The 13404-nt window shown below is 53.2% G+C and overlaps 1 protein-coding gene across 3 annotated transcripts in view; it reads right to left on the reverse strand.

The window, feature by feature from the left end:
- ADAM12 (ADAM metallopeptidase domain 12) overlaps window positions 1-13404 on the reverse strand; it is a 281165-nt gene that overhangs the window by 15595 nt on the left and 252166 nt on the right. For all 3 annotated transcript variants that reach the window (XM_075534458.1, XM_075534459.1, XM_075534460.1), the window contains one exon: window positions 12291-12473. In XM_075534458.1, coding sequence (XP_075390573.1) covers window positions 12291-12473 — 183 coding nt within the window. The remainder of the gene's footprint in view (window positions 1-12290; window positions 12474-13404) is intronic.

The following is a 13404-nucleotide window of genomic DNA, read 5'->3' on the forward strand; positions in this document are numbered from 1 at the left end:
TCAAGAAATCACGTGACATTCCGCCGGTCCAGTCGGCTGCCAAAGACCACTCTAGAGCGTTGAAGAGCAATGATGTCCCTTTGAGGACAAGTCACAGTACAGCCAGCCACATGACATGCACGTGGAAACGGACAGCGCATCATAAAGCAGGCAGGAGCAGGACCGGGGCATGTGAATCGCGGTGCTGAATCTTGACTGCTGCGATGCTCAAAGAACAGATAGGTCTGTTTGAACGGGGTGTAGCCAGAAGGCTCCCTAGAGACAAGGGTGCTGAGACGTCCTTTCACACCCTTGGGACACATTCTAAGGAAGGCCCAGGCCCTGCAGAAGGGCAGCGCGTTCGAAGAATGGAGGGTTGACAGAGACCAGGAAGACCCTCATGGAGATGGCTTTCCTCCCACGAATCCATGATGGAATGCAATAGGCTCACCAGGACTAATTGATTCTGCAGCAAGAAGCCTATTTCCTCCAGCTTGGTTCAGCTGTTTAGAATTCTCCCATCTCTTGACCGCCTTTCCCACACGCCTCCCATCTGGACTGGACTTGGGAACAGGGGCAGCGCCTGTCTAGGGCAGTCAGGCTGCCAGGTGAGCAAGGGAGGCTCATGGGAGACGGTCTTTTCAGACGCCGGGGCACAAGGGTGAGATGGGGAAAGCGGAGAAGGGGCACCGAAGAACGCTTTCCAGAACCTTCTCTCAGCTCCCGGATTTGGGTAAGTCTGTGCTGAAGGCGGCTTTCGTAAAGAGCCATTTCATCTTTTTCTCCTCACTTCCTTCCCCCAGGACATTTTGGGAAAGAGCCTAAATCAGCAGATAGGCAGGCACCTTAGGAGGCTGGCTTCAATATCAGCCTCCTCTGACACCACAAAGGTCCCAAACCAATGCCCGGGCCATGGAGCTGCTGCCCACTGAGAGGCGACGGAGCCCCAGTCTTTCAAAGCCCTCAGGCCATCGCAGGGTTCTCCGACAAGGTGGATTCCTCTGTTTGCAGTGTGCTACGCTTAGATCCTGACCGCATGTCTTTGAAGGAGCGGCTGTTGCTCCCCAAGAACAGCCTGCCTTCATCGTTTATCACCCGCTTGGGGGGTTGGGTGGGGGAGGGAGAGGAATGCAGACCTCCTGGCAGTCTCCTGTCACTGCTTCAGCAAAGTGTGATTGTGCAGCAGCCAGCTCTTCCTCAGCTCGCGGAGGAGACCACACAAGAGCGGCCGGCTAGCCCTGCACAGCACTACCTGCTGTAGAAAAGCAACATCCAGACTAGGCATTTCTTAGACGCTGGGAGCTGAAAACCTCTACCGGAGGGAAGATGCGGAGAGCCTCATGGGCGCGGCAGCACTCCCCCACCACACGATGTTGCTTGTTCCCGGTACTCAAGGGAAGGAGAAGAGACTAGCAACCCAAGGCTCCTTGGGGCAGAAGGTCCCTCTCATCTCCACCCCACTCCCCATTCTGCTGCAGCTCTGTGACAAAAGTGAGGGGGAGATGAATGAGTCTTTTTCTCTCCCACCTCTGCCGGGAACTCTTCTGCCTTGAGAGGCACCGTTCCCCCCCCCCCCCCTACAGAGGGGTAGGTGGTGAGCAGTGGCTGGCACCTGTCTCCTGGGCTCTCCAGAGAACAACTTGAGGTCGCTGGTGATTTCATTGTTCTTGGGTCAATCATCAATGCCCATGGAAGCAGCAGTCGAGAAATCAAGCGAGGCATTCAGCAAACCTGCTGCCCACGTCTTCGTCAAAGCCCTCAGTGCTTGGGCGGCCCTGGGGGCAACCGCCTTCTCGCTCACCTTCTACGCATAAGCTGGCCATCCACAAAGAAGACAGAAGGAGGAACGACTCAGTCCAGTTGTGGTGCTGGAGAAGATGATGGACTACCACCCAGCGCGTGCACTGCTCCTGAGATACGAGGTGTAAGCCTTCGTTTTGCTCCCTTTGGCTACGTCATCAGGAAAGACCAACTGCTAGAAAAGGGCACGGTGCTTGATGGAGGGTCCCTGGAAGGTAGGGGTGTGTGTAGTGGGCTCTCATGAGCGAGCCCAACACCACAGTTATAACAAGGGACTCAAACATGTCACAGATCAAGAAGGTGGCAGCGTGTCTTCTTTATGTTGAACACGAGCCCCCGGGATTCAGCGCTGAGTCCACGGCAGCTATACCACTACTCCTCGGAGGACGTCCTGCAGAGCCCAGGCCACAGGACCACGGGTGCGCTCCACCCCTTTGGGAAGGCCATCAACATCATGTTCAAGTACAGGGTCAACCAAAAGGTAGACTTTCTGTGAGGTGGACTGGCACAGTGGTTTCAACAACGGACTCTAACGTGGCCACCGCTGTGGAACGTGATCTGTGTAAGGTCGCTAGGAGTCAGGCCAACTTCACAGCCCCTCCCAACAGCAGCAACTCCATTTTATCACAACCACCAGACACTCCTTACCCACCCTCACCCCCAACTGGCAGTGCACCCATCACGTACGCAGACTCACCATTTGGTTAGCAGACTACATATAGAAATGAATCCTCTCGTTTATCTTTCACTGGAATTCTTGCAGTAGACAGGCACGGGCAGCTTTTTCTAGGGGCCTTGGTGGCACCATGGTTAAAGCACTTGGTTGCTAACCGAAAGGCTGGCTGTTCGAACGCACCAAATGTCTGTTTCTGCAGAGACACACAGCCGTAGAAGCCCCCTCCTATAGGGTTTTACTCTGTCCTATAGGGATGCTAAAGGAGTGCTGGTGGCATAGTGGGTTAAGCATCGGGCTGCTCAGCGTAAGGTCAGCAGTTCAAATCTACCAGCTGCCCCATGGGAGAGACAGGAGACTTTACACTCCTGTAAATGCTTCCAGCCCTCGAGGTCTCTGTGCGTCAGAAATGAGTGCTGGCAGTGAACTGGGCTGGGTTTGTTGTAGGGTCAGCTGAGCTGAAGTCACTCAGTGAGTTTGGGTCTCTGTATTATTAGCTTTTCCAGGGAAAGGCTGGGACTCAGCAGAACTGAAGTCATCTAAGAGATGGATCCAGCTGTCCCTCATTTGCCTGTTTCCTGTCATTCTTTCGCAGAAGGCCATCTGAGTAGGAAAACAATCTTAGCCAGACAGTGCAGGATTCCACCTCACCGATAAGATGGAGCTGAGGAAACGGACTTCCTACGACTTCCCAGAAAGCCCAGGGTTTGGAAAAGAAACACCAGCAACTCCAAAGACGACACGTCAGCATTTGCAGCTGGGAGATAAATCTTAACAGAATACAGACCAACACTAAGGCAGCGGCACGTTGGTGAAGGTGGACGTCCACGCGCGAGTGGACGGAGCCATGCCGCACCCAGTGGATCCCAGCCCGCCGGGTCCGACAGCCGGAAAGTGCACTTCGATTGGCTACTGCTCAGTGCAGCCTTCTCTGCAGATTATTTTCCGTGAGCTGAGAAATCTGTTTCGTAGATGTGACAGCGGACATGTTTTTGTTTAAACTTTAAATGAGTGAAGGAAGCCAATTAACCAGAATAAATTGCATAAGAGACCTGTTAGGAACATCCTACAATTCAAAAACTCGAGACAAGGTTTCTCTGACAGCTTCTCCCGGCTCCTCCCTTCATCTCCAAGTCACAGTCAACAGCTCCGTGTTCAGGGGTCGAGAATGTTCCCCCCACGTGTTCCTACATGCCTTTGGTCTTTGGAAAAAATGGAATGTAGGAACTCTAGACCCTCCCTTGTATGGCTGAGGATTAAGTCTTTCTGGGGATTTCTGGGTGTGTGTGCGCCCCACCCCCCGACTCCTCACCCATGAGCCCTCTCCCTGGACCGTCCCCCAGGCCGTGGGATGCTGTCCTTCCCACAGCGCAGTGAGCCCTGCTGCTCTCTGTGGCCACCCGGGGTGGACACCCGGCCGACGTGAACAGGGCCTCCACCCAGGATCTGAGGGGCTCGTCAGGGAGGCCACAGGCAAAAAGAGGAATCAGGAAACTGGGTGCCACCTGCCACTCCTCCTCCAGTTGGCTGGTCACCACCTCAGCCCCTTCGGAAACCGCAGCTGCAGTCCAGGAAGGGGGTCTTGCCACTCCATTCTGCTGAGCTCGAGTTGCCGCTCCCCAAGCGCGCTGCCTGCAACTGGTTTCCTCCCAGAAGCAGCCTCTGCAGGATTCTGCTCGAGACACACGCATGGTTTCCACTAGTACTGCTCTGGACGTCATATGCCTTGTTCTTAAAAAAATATATATTTTTGGAGTTTTATTGTGGTTTGGATGGAAGTTTACAGAGCAAATGAGTTTCCCATTCGACAGCCTACACTCATTTTGGTTCCTGACATTAGATGCACCTCCCTCAATGGAACAGCACACCCCCACGTATTCCCGGGTTTCCTGTTTCCGTCCCCCCATCCATTCCGCTCCTCTGCTGGCTGAGCTGTGCGTTTGGTCACACGCTGCCCTCCTCGGTCCCCCGTGGTTGACTGTCCTGGGGAGGAGCACCCTGCTCACGGGCCTCAGTGCTCAATGGATGGGCCTGTGAATTGCTTGGCTGAAAGGTGATCTCCGGGAGCAGGTTCTGTTCCAGGTCTGAAGGGTATCTATAGGGCTGTAGTATTGGGGGTTCCATTAGGTTCTATTAGACCAATGAGTCTGCTCTTTTAAAATGAAAAACAATTTTGTTCTGTATTTTTTTTCTACTGTCTAGGGTCTGCTATTGGGACTAATCAGTGTGAGCTGGCTGGGCACTGTCTACTTCCTCTGGTTTCTATATAGTGGAGGCTGTGCTTTGTGTGGTCCATTCATTCTCTGGACGAAGTGTCCCCTTGAATCTTTGATTGTCCTCATTCTATTTTTGACCCCAGATGGGAAGAGACAAATGGCTAGATCTTAGACGGCCACACACAACCCTTGAAGACTTCAGCCACCAGCCAACAAAGCAGGATGCAGAACATGATCTTGATAGACTAAATTATGCCAACTGTCTCAGACGTCCCCAGACAGTAATGAGTCTCCAAGCTCAATGACTCAGTCTCTCAAGTTTGGTTATGGCCAAGAAACTAATATTACTTGGAAACTTATCATCAAGACATCTGTCTTCTCTGGTACAGGAGAAAAGAATATAAAATTATCTTAAAAAAATTAACCAACACCAGAGATCTCCGATTTTCCTTCCAGTGTCTGTGGTCAACTTCCACCAGCTCAGAACGGGCAGAGAAACAGCCCCTAGGCTTCTAAAGTGACTTGTTATCATGCTGGTTAACCTCACCTGCCCATTAGGTACAAGTTCTCAGTGGATCAAACCAAACGTATGGTTGTGTTCCTTCGAGTTGTGTCGACTGGGTTGGGCCGTGATGTTCCATGGCTTGGCGGTTATGATGCAGTCATCCGCACGAGACCTGCCACGAGCACCCGATCAATGGTGACCCTGTTTCCTCTGAAGGGCGGCCGCTTCAACAGAGGTGGACACTCTTGTAAACTAAACGCTCATTTGCTTTTTCGGATCCTGCATCCGACGCATCGTCATGTGACTTCGGTCCCTGGACCTGAGCCAGCAGCGTGCTGTGTGGCCTGCAGTCCTGGGAGTTGTTAGTTTTAGCAGCTTGTGAGTCAGTCAGCAGGCGGCCATCTTTCTTACCAACCTGGGATTCATTCCTTCCACGGCCAGCAGCCTGCCCATCTTGGGTCCATCAGCCCTTGGGGCTATGTAAGTCAGGAGATGCCCCCAGCCTGACATCTCACCCGTGGACTCAGAACTTGCCAGCCTCTACAACTGCGTGAGCCATTTCTTGCGATCAGTCTCTCCAGCTCTCTAGACATACACATAAACTTCACGGGTTTTTGTTTTTCTCGAAAACCTGGCCTGAGCCACCAGTGAAGGAGGAGCAAGCTCAGCATCCAGCGCAGCGTGGGTGCTTCCTCCCTGGGCGCGTACGATGGGCACGCCAGTGCGGGTGATCGCATGATCGCCTGGAACCCGAGTTCCTGCTTTCATTTCGCTGCTCTGTTCTCAAGCACACATTCTGCCTGGGATGCCGAGGTCTGGTTTGAGAGCACTCGGTAGCAGCCAGCTAAACCTCCATTATCCTCCCCGCACATAGCTGACAGGATGAGAAGGAAATTAAAGCCTGCTTCCTTGATCAGGGCTGAGGAGTTCAGGGCGAGAAGCGTCAGTTCCAAACGCTCTCTCACTGGGAAGGAAGTGGCGCGCCGCACGGTGAATTGCAGACAAGACAATGAGTAAGTCGGTCCATCTGGCCTTGATTTAAAAATAAAAACAAAAACCAAAGAGAGCCTTTTTATGATGATCAAATGTTTTCTATGAAGAGCTCGCTCACCCCCCTTCCATGTGAGTTGGCCGGCACTGCTGTGAGCCTGGCGGTGGGGTCCTTCTGGAATGTTTAGACTGTACATTTGGGCGGATGACGCAGCAGGGCTGACTGTGAGGCTGTGTGTGTGCCATCCGGGGGGAAGGCGGGGGGGCTGGCAGGCTGGGGGTGTGGTGGCGGGAGCTCTAGAGGACAAAAGTTCTGGATTACTCAGCAGGATCCACCTCTCCACCCCCCATGGGCAATGGAGAGACAGTGGGAACTCCAGACAGACAGGGCCTGGAGGAAGGATCCTCGGGGCCTGCACTTTTCAGCCCCTGGCTGCCAACCCTCCCATCTCTCTGTGGGAGAGCGCCCTGGCAGCCGGCTCCCGAAAAGTCCATAGCCTTGGGAATCCCATGGGCAGTTCTGCCTCACCCTTCCAGGGCCCTGAGAGTCAGAATGGACCCAACAGCCAGAGTGTGGAATGTTTAAAAGAGCAGCATTTCCTTAGCTTCGGTAAGCACAATGAAAACTTTCCTTTTTTTGGTGGCGGGTGGGTGGTGGGGTGCTGCTTTAAAAGACATCTTGAAGCAGCAGCCTCTGGAGAGATTTTCTGTAAGGGAAAGCAAGCCAGGAAGCGGAACTCTCCCTTCTGGACACCTGGGTCTGCTGGAGGCGGTCACCATTGGACACAGCGCAAGGGGGAAACTTCCAGGGAGAAAAGGGAACCCCAGCTCTGCCCCAGGTCTGAGTAGGGGACCCCGTGGGGAGGGGCCTTCTGGCGGCCCAGACACCCAGAATCCGTGTGAAACTTGTGGAGTTCGGATGCATGTTCTGAAGACTCCCTGCGTTCATCCAGTTTCCACGTCAGCCCACCGCCCAGCAAAGCCTAGACTTGCCCCCCACCCTCCACCCAGGGCAACCCAAACCCAAGGCCGCTCGGGAGATGAAATGTGCAGCGCGGAACTGTCAGCAGCAGCGACAAAAGCAACAAGAGGAGTTATGGGCGCTGCTGAGGCCGAGTGAAACGGGCAGGAGCCTGCGGGCGTGGGTGGAACCGGAGAACCCACAAGCGGAGAGACTCAGGACTGGACTACTTGGACACCGATCTGTTTTCTGCACGTCGAACACATCCAAAGACAAACTGGGAACACGATTCACTACGATGGTCTGTTTGAAAACGCAACTCTGACGAGTCAGGATGCCCAGGTCCAACCCTCAGGCAGAAGCCACAGGCCAGGGGAGCGACAGCCGGCTCCAGGGTGAATAGGGTTAATGGCAGTGGGGGCTGGCTGGCACTAGCTCACGACAGCCAACCCCTACTCTTAACTTATTTCCTTTCTTCCCACCTTCCTTCTTGGTGGGAGCCAGTTTACCAGCACACTACTAGTGAACAGATGAGCACTGGTCTAAATGCTTTCCTACGTGCTGTAAAGCACACTTCACCCTCATCTGTTCTAACGGCAACGAAGCCACTGTGAGCGACTGAGAAAAGACTCTCAGAGTTGGCAAAATGGAAGTGGACTGGCTGGGGACCACCGGACTCAAGAGCCACCCAATGGCAGGCTCCCAATTTCGTTTCTCTGTCTTTAGTATCTTGGCCCAGGCTCTGAAGAGGCCACAACCTAGAAATGTCAATGAACCACCTTAAAAACCCAAGCTTGGGATTGTTTTCCAGAGCTCAATGGAATGGGAGATGAGTGGACGGTGTGGAGCGACCATGCCCGGGGCGTAGTTCACAGCGGAACTGTGCAGGCATAGGCCCCTCATCCCTGCAGTGTCCTCAGTGGTGTGTCACTGGAAGAGCTGATGGTGTCACAGTGCACTCACACCCCAGGGGGATGACTGGCAGTGTTCTACTTTTCTGTTTCCATGGGCTTTTTGCTTTCCTGCCTTTAGATCACTTGTTTTTGTTTTCTGCTAGTTGGTTTGTTGCTGTTGGTGGGGTAGTTGGTCTTCAGGGGCTTTGAATTGGTCATAATATGACCGCCAGAGTCACTCCGAGTTGTGCACATCCCAGGGACAAGCAGACAGACTCTGGGCCCCACTGAACCCTCGCCCCAATCCAAGCACAGTTAGTTCTGGTAACAGGGCCCTGCTCGATACTGACCTCCCTGACATGATCACTGAAGATAAGGTGCTACAGCAAAGTGTGGTGAAGAAAGCAGATGGTGCCCGGCTACCAATCTGAATAGTGTCTGGGATCTTAAAGGCTTGTATTCAAACAAGGAGCCATTTAACTGAGGAGTCAACTCAGTCCATCCGGAAGAAGCACACCAGCCTGTGTGAACCAAAGACAACAATAACAAAATTCCAATAGGACAAAGGGCAAAGGATCAGAGCCTGGACTGCGAACACCCAATTTGTAGAAGTCTGTGGAGGGCGTGGGGGCCCCAAACCCATCTGCAGAGTGGTCAGATTAAGCCTCTGGCAGACCCCTCTGGCCACAGGCAAAGTCGGGGACAGAGATCACTGTAATTGTGACTACACTGGGTTGAACTTGGCCCCACCTGAAATTGTTCTAGATGCAAGTTTTTCTTGCTTGTTCCATGACAAACATTTCCTCCCTGGCATTTTTATTATTCACGATGGTCTTTTCTTTTTAGTAATCATTTATATTTCTATCTCTTAAATTATTATTGTTTCATCCTGATCAGCTCATTTTGTTTTGTCTTTTACGGTTTCTGTTGGGGTTTCCAGGCTGTGAGGCACAGATGGAGTAGGTGCAGAGGGGTAGGGACTGCTGCATGCGCTTATAGGGGGGTGGGGAGGGGGTGTAAATGGGACATAGGGAGAGTGAGGGGTTGGGGGAGTAATGTATGTGAGAGGGGGAGTGCTAGAACTGATGGTGATTACACAACTCATTTTAAAAGCGATTTCACCGTGGGGTGTGTGTGGGGTTAGTACTAAAAACTGCTTGTGGCAATGATTGTATGGCTCTTCTTGATATGGTCAAACTATTGAATCACGTGACATGTGGACTAAGTGCTAGTAAAACGGATAAAACAGACCCTCAAACCCAAGCAAAGCCTGCTGTCTTTAGCCCAAGGGCCAGGGAAAGGGTGGCCCAGCGAGACGGAAGCATTTTGACCCTAGGTGCTTGCCTTTCTCTAGGTGAGCCTTAGAGAAGGCCTCCCACTGGCCACCACAGCGTCGGGGTTAGGGGTTTAGCATACATTATTTGCTCCTACACCCCCTCACCCTCCTCCTTTCCCACGGAGCCCTGGTTTCCACCTCCGCCCCATAAATGCAAGGTCACAGCCCACCCCTGGGACACAGACTGCGGGCACGTTCCTCATCCCTTCAGACGGCAGGATCGAGGACAGGAGCCTGCTAGTGCTGAAGCACATGAAGGTTGCTCCAGAATTCCGTACCCAGCGCAAATGTCTCCCTCGGGAAGAAAGGGGAAAGAGAAGGTATTCTCGGATGAAGGAAAGCTGAGGGGCACCGCGACAGGAAGCTTCTCAGAAAAGACGTGGCCCGGGGAAAGGAACCTGGGATACAGAGGGTGAAGAATGCGCGGGGGAAACAGCTTTGATGACACACACAACAACATCCTTCTGGTTTCACACTGTTAAAAGTTATGTTTGATGACCGAAAACAAGTCATGGCATCTCAAACGCAGGAAGGAAAACCACCCCAAACTCACTGCGATTGAGTTGATTCTGACTCATAGCAACCCTATGGGACAGAACTGCCCCTGTGGGTGTCTGAGACTGTAACTCTTGGTGGCTGGGAGAAGCCTCATGGTTCTCCCTCAGGATGGCTGGTGGTTTCAAACTGCTGACCTCGTGGTTAGGAGCTCAATTCGTAACCCGCCATGCCACCAGAGCTCTCAGGTGGCTCTTAATGTTCGGAAAGGTGATGCTTAAGATATCTGGACCGCAACAGGAGCCCTGGTGGTATTGTGGGTTAAGCTGCTGGGCTGCTAACCACAAGGTCGGTGGTTCAAACCAACCCGACCCTCTGTGGATGTGAGGTTCTGGCAGTCTGCCCTCAATGCTTGGTGGTGGTGTCAGGGGCCAGAAACCCCCAGAGTAACTTATCCATACACATTCCAGGGAACTGGGGGGCGGGGGGCGTACTAATGGCTTTGTGGGTGGTACAGACCCCCCAGCTGTTCCCGCAGAGAACGATGAGGCAGACAGCTCTGGTCAAGAGTGAGGGCCAGAAACCCTATGTCTAGGGTCACTGTGGGTCAGAACCGACTCAAGGGCAGTATATTTTAGGGAGAGAGTCGATCATAAAAGAAGATGATTAAGGGCCTTAAAAGGGGGTAAAAGTGTCTACAAACATTCTCCCTTGAAGTAGTGAACTACTGACACCCGTTGGCCCTGCAGCGTCACACCCATCCATGGTACTGCTCAGGCAGCGGTGTGATGAGCGGATGCTTCGCTTTCTCCTTCAGGAGACGCCTGGAAACATCCAGAAACACATCACTACTTAAGGAAGGAGGACACCTGGGAAAACTGGAGTCGTTAAAAATGAAATGGACAGCGTGAGGGCTGATGAACGCATGGGCGTTCATGAGAATTTTGACTCACGAGAAAAGTAAATCGAAGAGAAGGGGTCACGCTCACTGTCCAAACAAGACTGCAAAGGCCGTCCAGAGAGGTGAGGCTACACTATCCACACCTATACCGAAGACCCGTTAATGCAACTGCTATCCCGATGTCCGCACCCTTGTGATGTCCAAGAGGAAGAGATGAAGGGTTTTTTCAAGCCAGTTTCTGCAGCTTGAAAGCGATCAGACCTGTAATCAGGATGCATGTGTAATTACCGATGACCGGGAGGAGAGCGCTGGCAATGGAGAAGGAGCAGCAGTTTGACAACAGGCTCTGGTGATAAGAACGGTGCTGGGAATCACAGGAGAGATTCCGCAGGACCCACCTCACATTCCTCACTAATACCTTTTCAACACGTAGGTGGACCACACTGGATGGAAGCCACGGGAATCGATTTGGGATTCATCGGTGGGAGGAGACTGGGGAAGTTCAATGATCACCGGTCAGCACAGGACCACGGGCTGACCGTGGAGCCGACTGCCAATTGCTTGCGATGCACATGAGCCGGAGCTCACTTGTGTCTAACAACAAGACACCATTTTTTAACCTAACGATTTTTGCTTTCAGGACACTTTTCTCAGAGAATAATTAGGCTCTAAATTTACCTGCCTAGACATTCATAATGGAGCTGTTTATAATAGCAAATAGTTATAAACTTTATGTCGTTAAGACATTTTTAAATTTTTATAACTCCATGGTTACACGGGAATGATTTAAAAGCAAAAAATGAAAGAAAAGCAAGCAGCCTATAGCCCTCTGCAGAGAAGGATATAAATTATGTTGAAACACACACGCAGTCATAAGCAGAAAAACCACCAGACGAAAATCTAATGGTGACAGCCGTGACGATTTGTACCTGGTCTTCTGTGTTTTTCATATGCTTGTTAGTCTTTTTTCCCCTTCAAATCCCCTGTCCCAAGTTCCTACTGTGAAATGATGTCAAGTTCAGGGCCACATCTCTGTTCTTTCTCAAAACCACCAGAGATGACAAGGCAAGACCCAAAAGGCTGAGACACCCAACAGGTGTCTGTCCCTGAGACACCAAACAGGCGGCAAGCTCCTCCTACATCACACTGAAGATGCGATACGGCAGAGGATGCCCAGCACGATGCCCGAGGTGACCATCCATCTTGGGTGGCTCAGGGCTGTCAGTGGTTATTAACAGAGCCCCTGATACTCTCAAGGTGACTCCATGCGGGTGACAAGCTTCACGCTCGCCCAACCATTCTTAAAACAGACAACAGTAATCAAAATAGACGGCATCCTTCCTTCCTGCATAAACCCAGGACTGTACGCAGTGCCTCATCGCACGGACCGACCAACAGACTCATGCTCATCATCTGAGCAGCCCAATCATGATCTCCTTTCAACCTGAGGCGTGAAGTCACTCGTCCAGGCCCTCCTGTTGTCAGGTAATAAAGCCCGGACGTGACGTGAATGCCCAGCAGAGGAGCAGCCGAAGGCGTACCTGGGTCTGCCGGAGCGCGGCATTGGTGGGTAGGGGTCTGGCGGGAACGCTGGGGGCCCGTGGAGCCTGGTGGGGAGGCGGGAGTACTCTCGGAGGCGAACTGGATGGCGGAGGGGCGTCGGTGGCTTTGAGGGGGCTGCTGATGTCAATGTGCCGGCAGTGCAGCAGTCTTCGGGGGTGGCCCTGCAAGGTCAAAGCAGAGGACACCGCGATGCAGCCAGGGGGTGCAGGTGGAGAGCGGGCAAGGCAGCAAGCTGCACCTTACTGAGCTCCCAGCACGCTGCGGCTCTTTACACGCTGAGGGCCCGGGGGTCCTGCCTGAGCGGGCGGACGGGCACCACGGTTCCAAGGGTGTCTGAGCCACGTACTGCCAGCCGCACGCTGCCTCAGATGCTCTCACCAGGCGCTTGGGCACTGCATGGGCCGCAGAAGCCCACAATCACCACCATGGTCCACACCGGGGCACCCCAAACGCTGCCGCCCTCTTGATGGGAGGAGGCTCTGTATTGCGCTGTTCTGCACCCTGAGCCCCGTGCTGTCAACGAGGTCCGCTTCAGCCCAGAGGAAACTACTCTGACTTACCGCAACCTCTAATCCGACTAGGTGCTTCCTCCCTCTAAAGCTAGAGGGTATATGTTTATGGGTTCTTTTTCTCAACAACAGATTTAGTCGGTCAACAGACGGGTACCAGGCACCTTTGGGTGGGGCCAACCCAGGGGAAGGTGCAGACCCAGTGCAAAGGCACCCACACAGGAAGTGTCTGTGCATCCCGTGGGCGTGGAGGGGACTCCCGGGAGGAGGCGAGTCAGGGCTGCAGGAAGCCAGGGTCCTTTTGTGTGGGATGGAGCCTGGTACCCGTGCACCCTCTCCCACCCTGCTTGCTCCATTCACATCTCTCTCTCTCTCTCTCTCTCTCTCTCCAAGACCCACCTGGTTTAAAAATTGTCCATGCTGAACTGTGCCCTTTGGTAATGGTGACATGTGTCCACCCTGCACCACACGGGCAGGCACGACAATGACTGCCTCCATCACCCCTCCTGCTCCTGCCCCGGCTTCCCAGGCTACCCCCGCCCTGCCCCGTGGGACTGCCTCCGTTGGCATTTCCTGGGATGAC

This window comes from Tenrec ecaudatus, chromosome 16 (assembly GCF_050624435.1).
Source record: "Tenrec ecaudatus isolate mTenEca1 chromosome 16, mTenEca1.hap1, whole genome shotgun sequence".
NCBI lineage: Eukaryota > Metazoa > Chordata > Mammalia > Afrosoricida > Tenrecidae > Tenrec > Tenrec ecaudatus.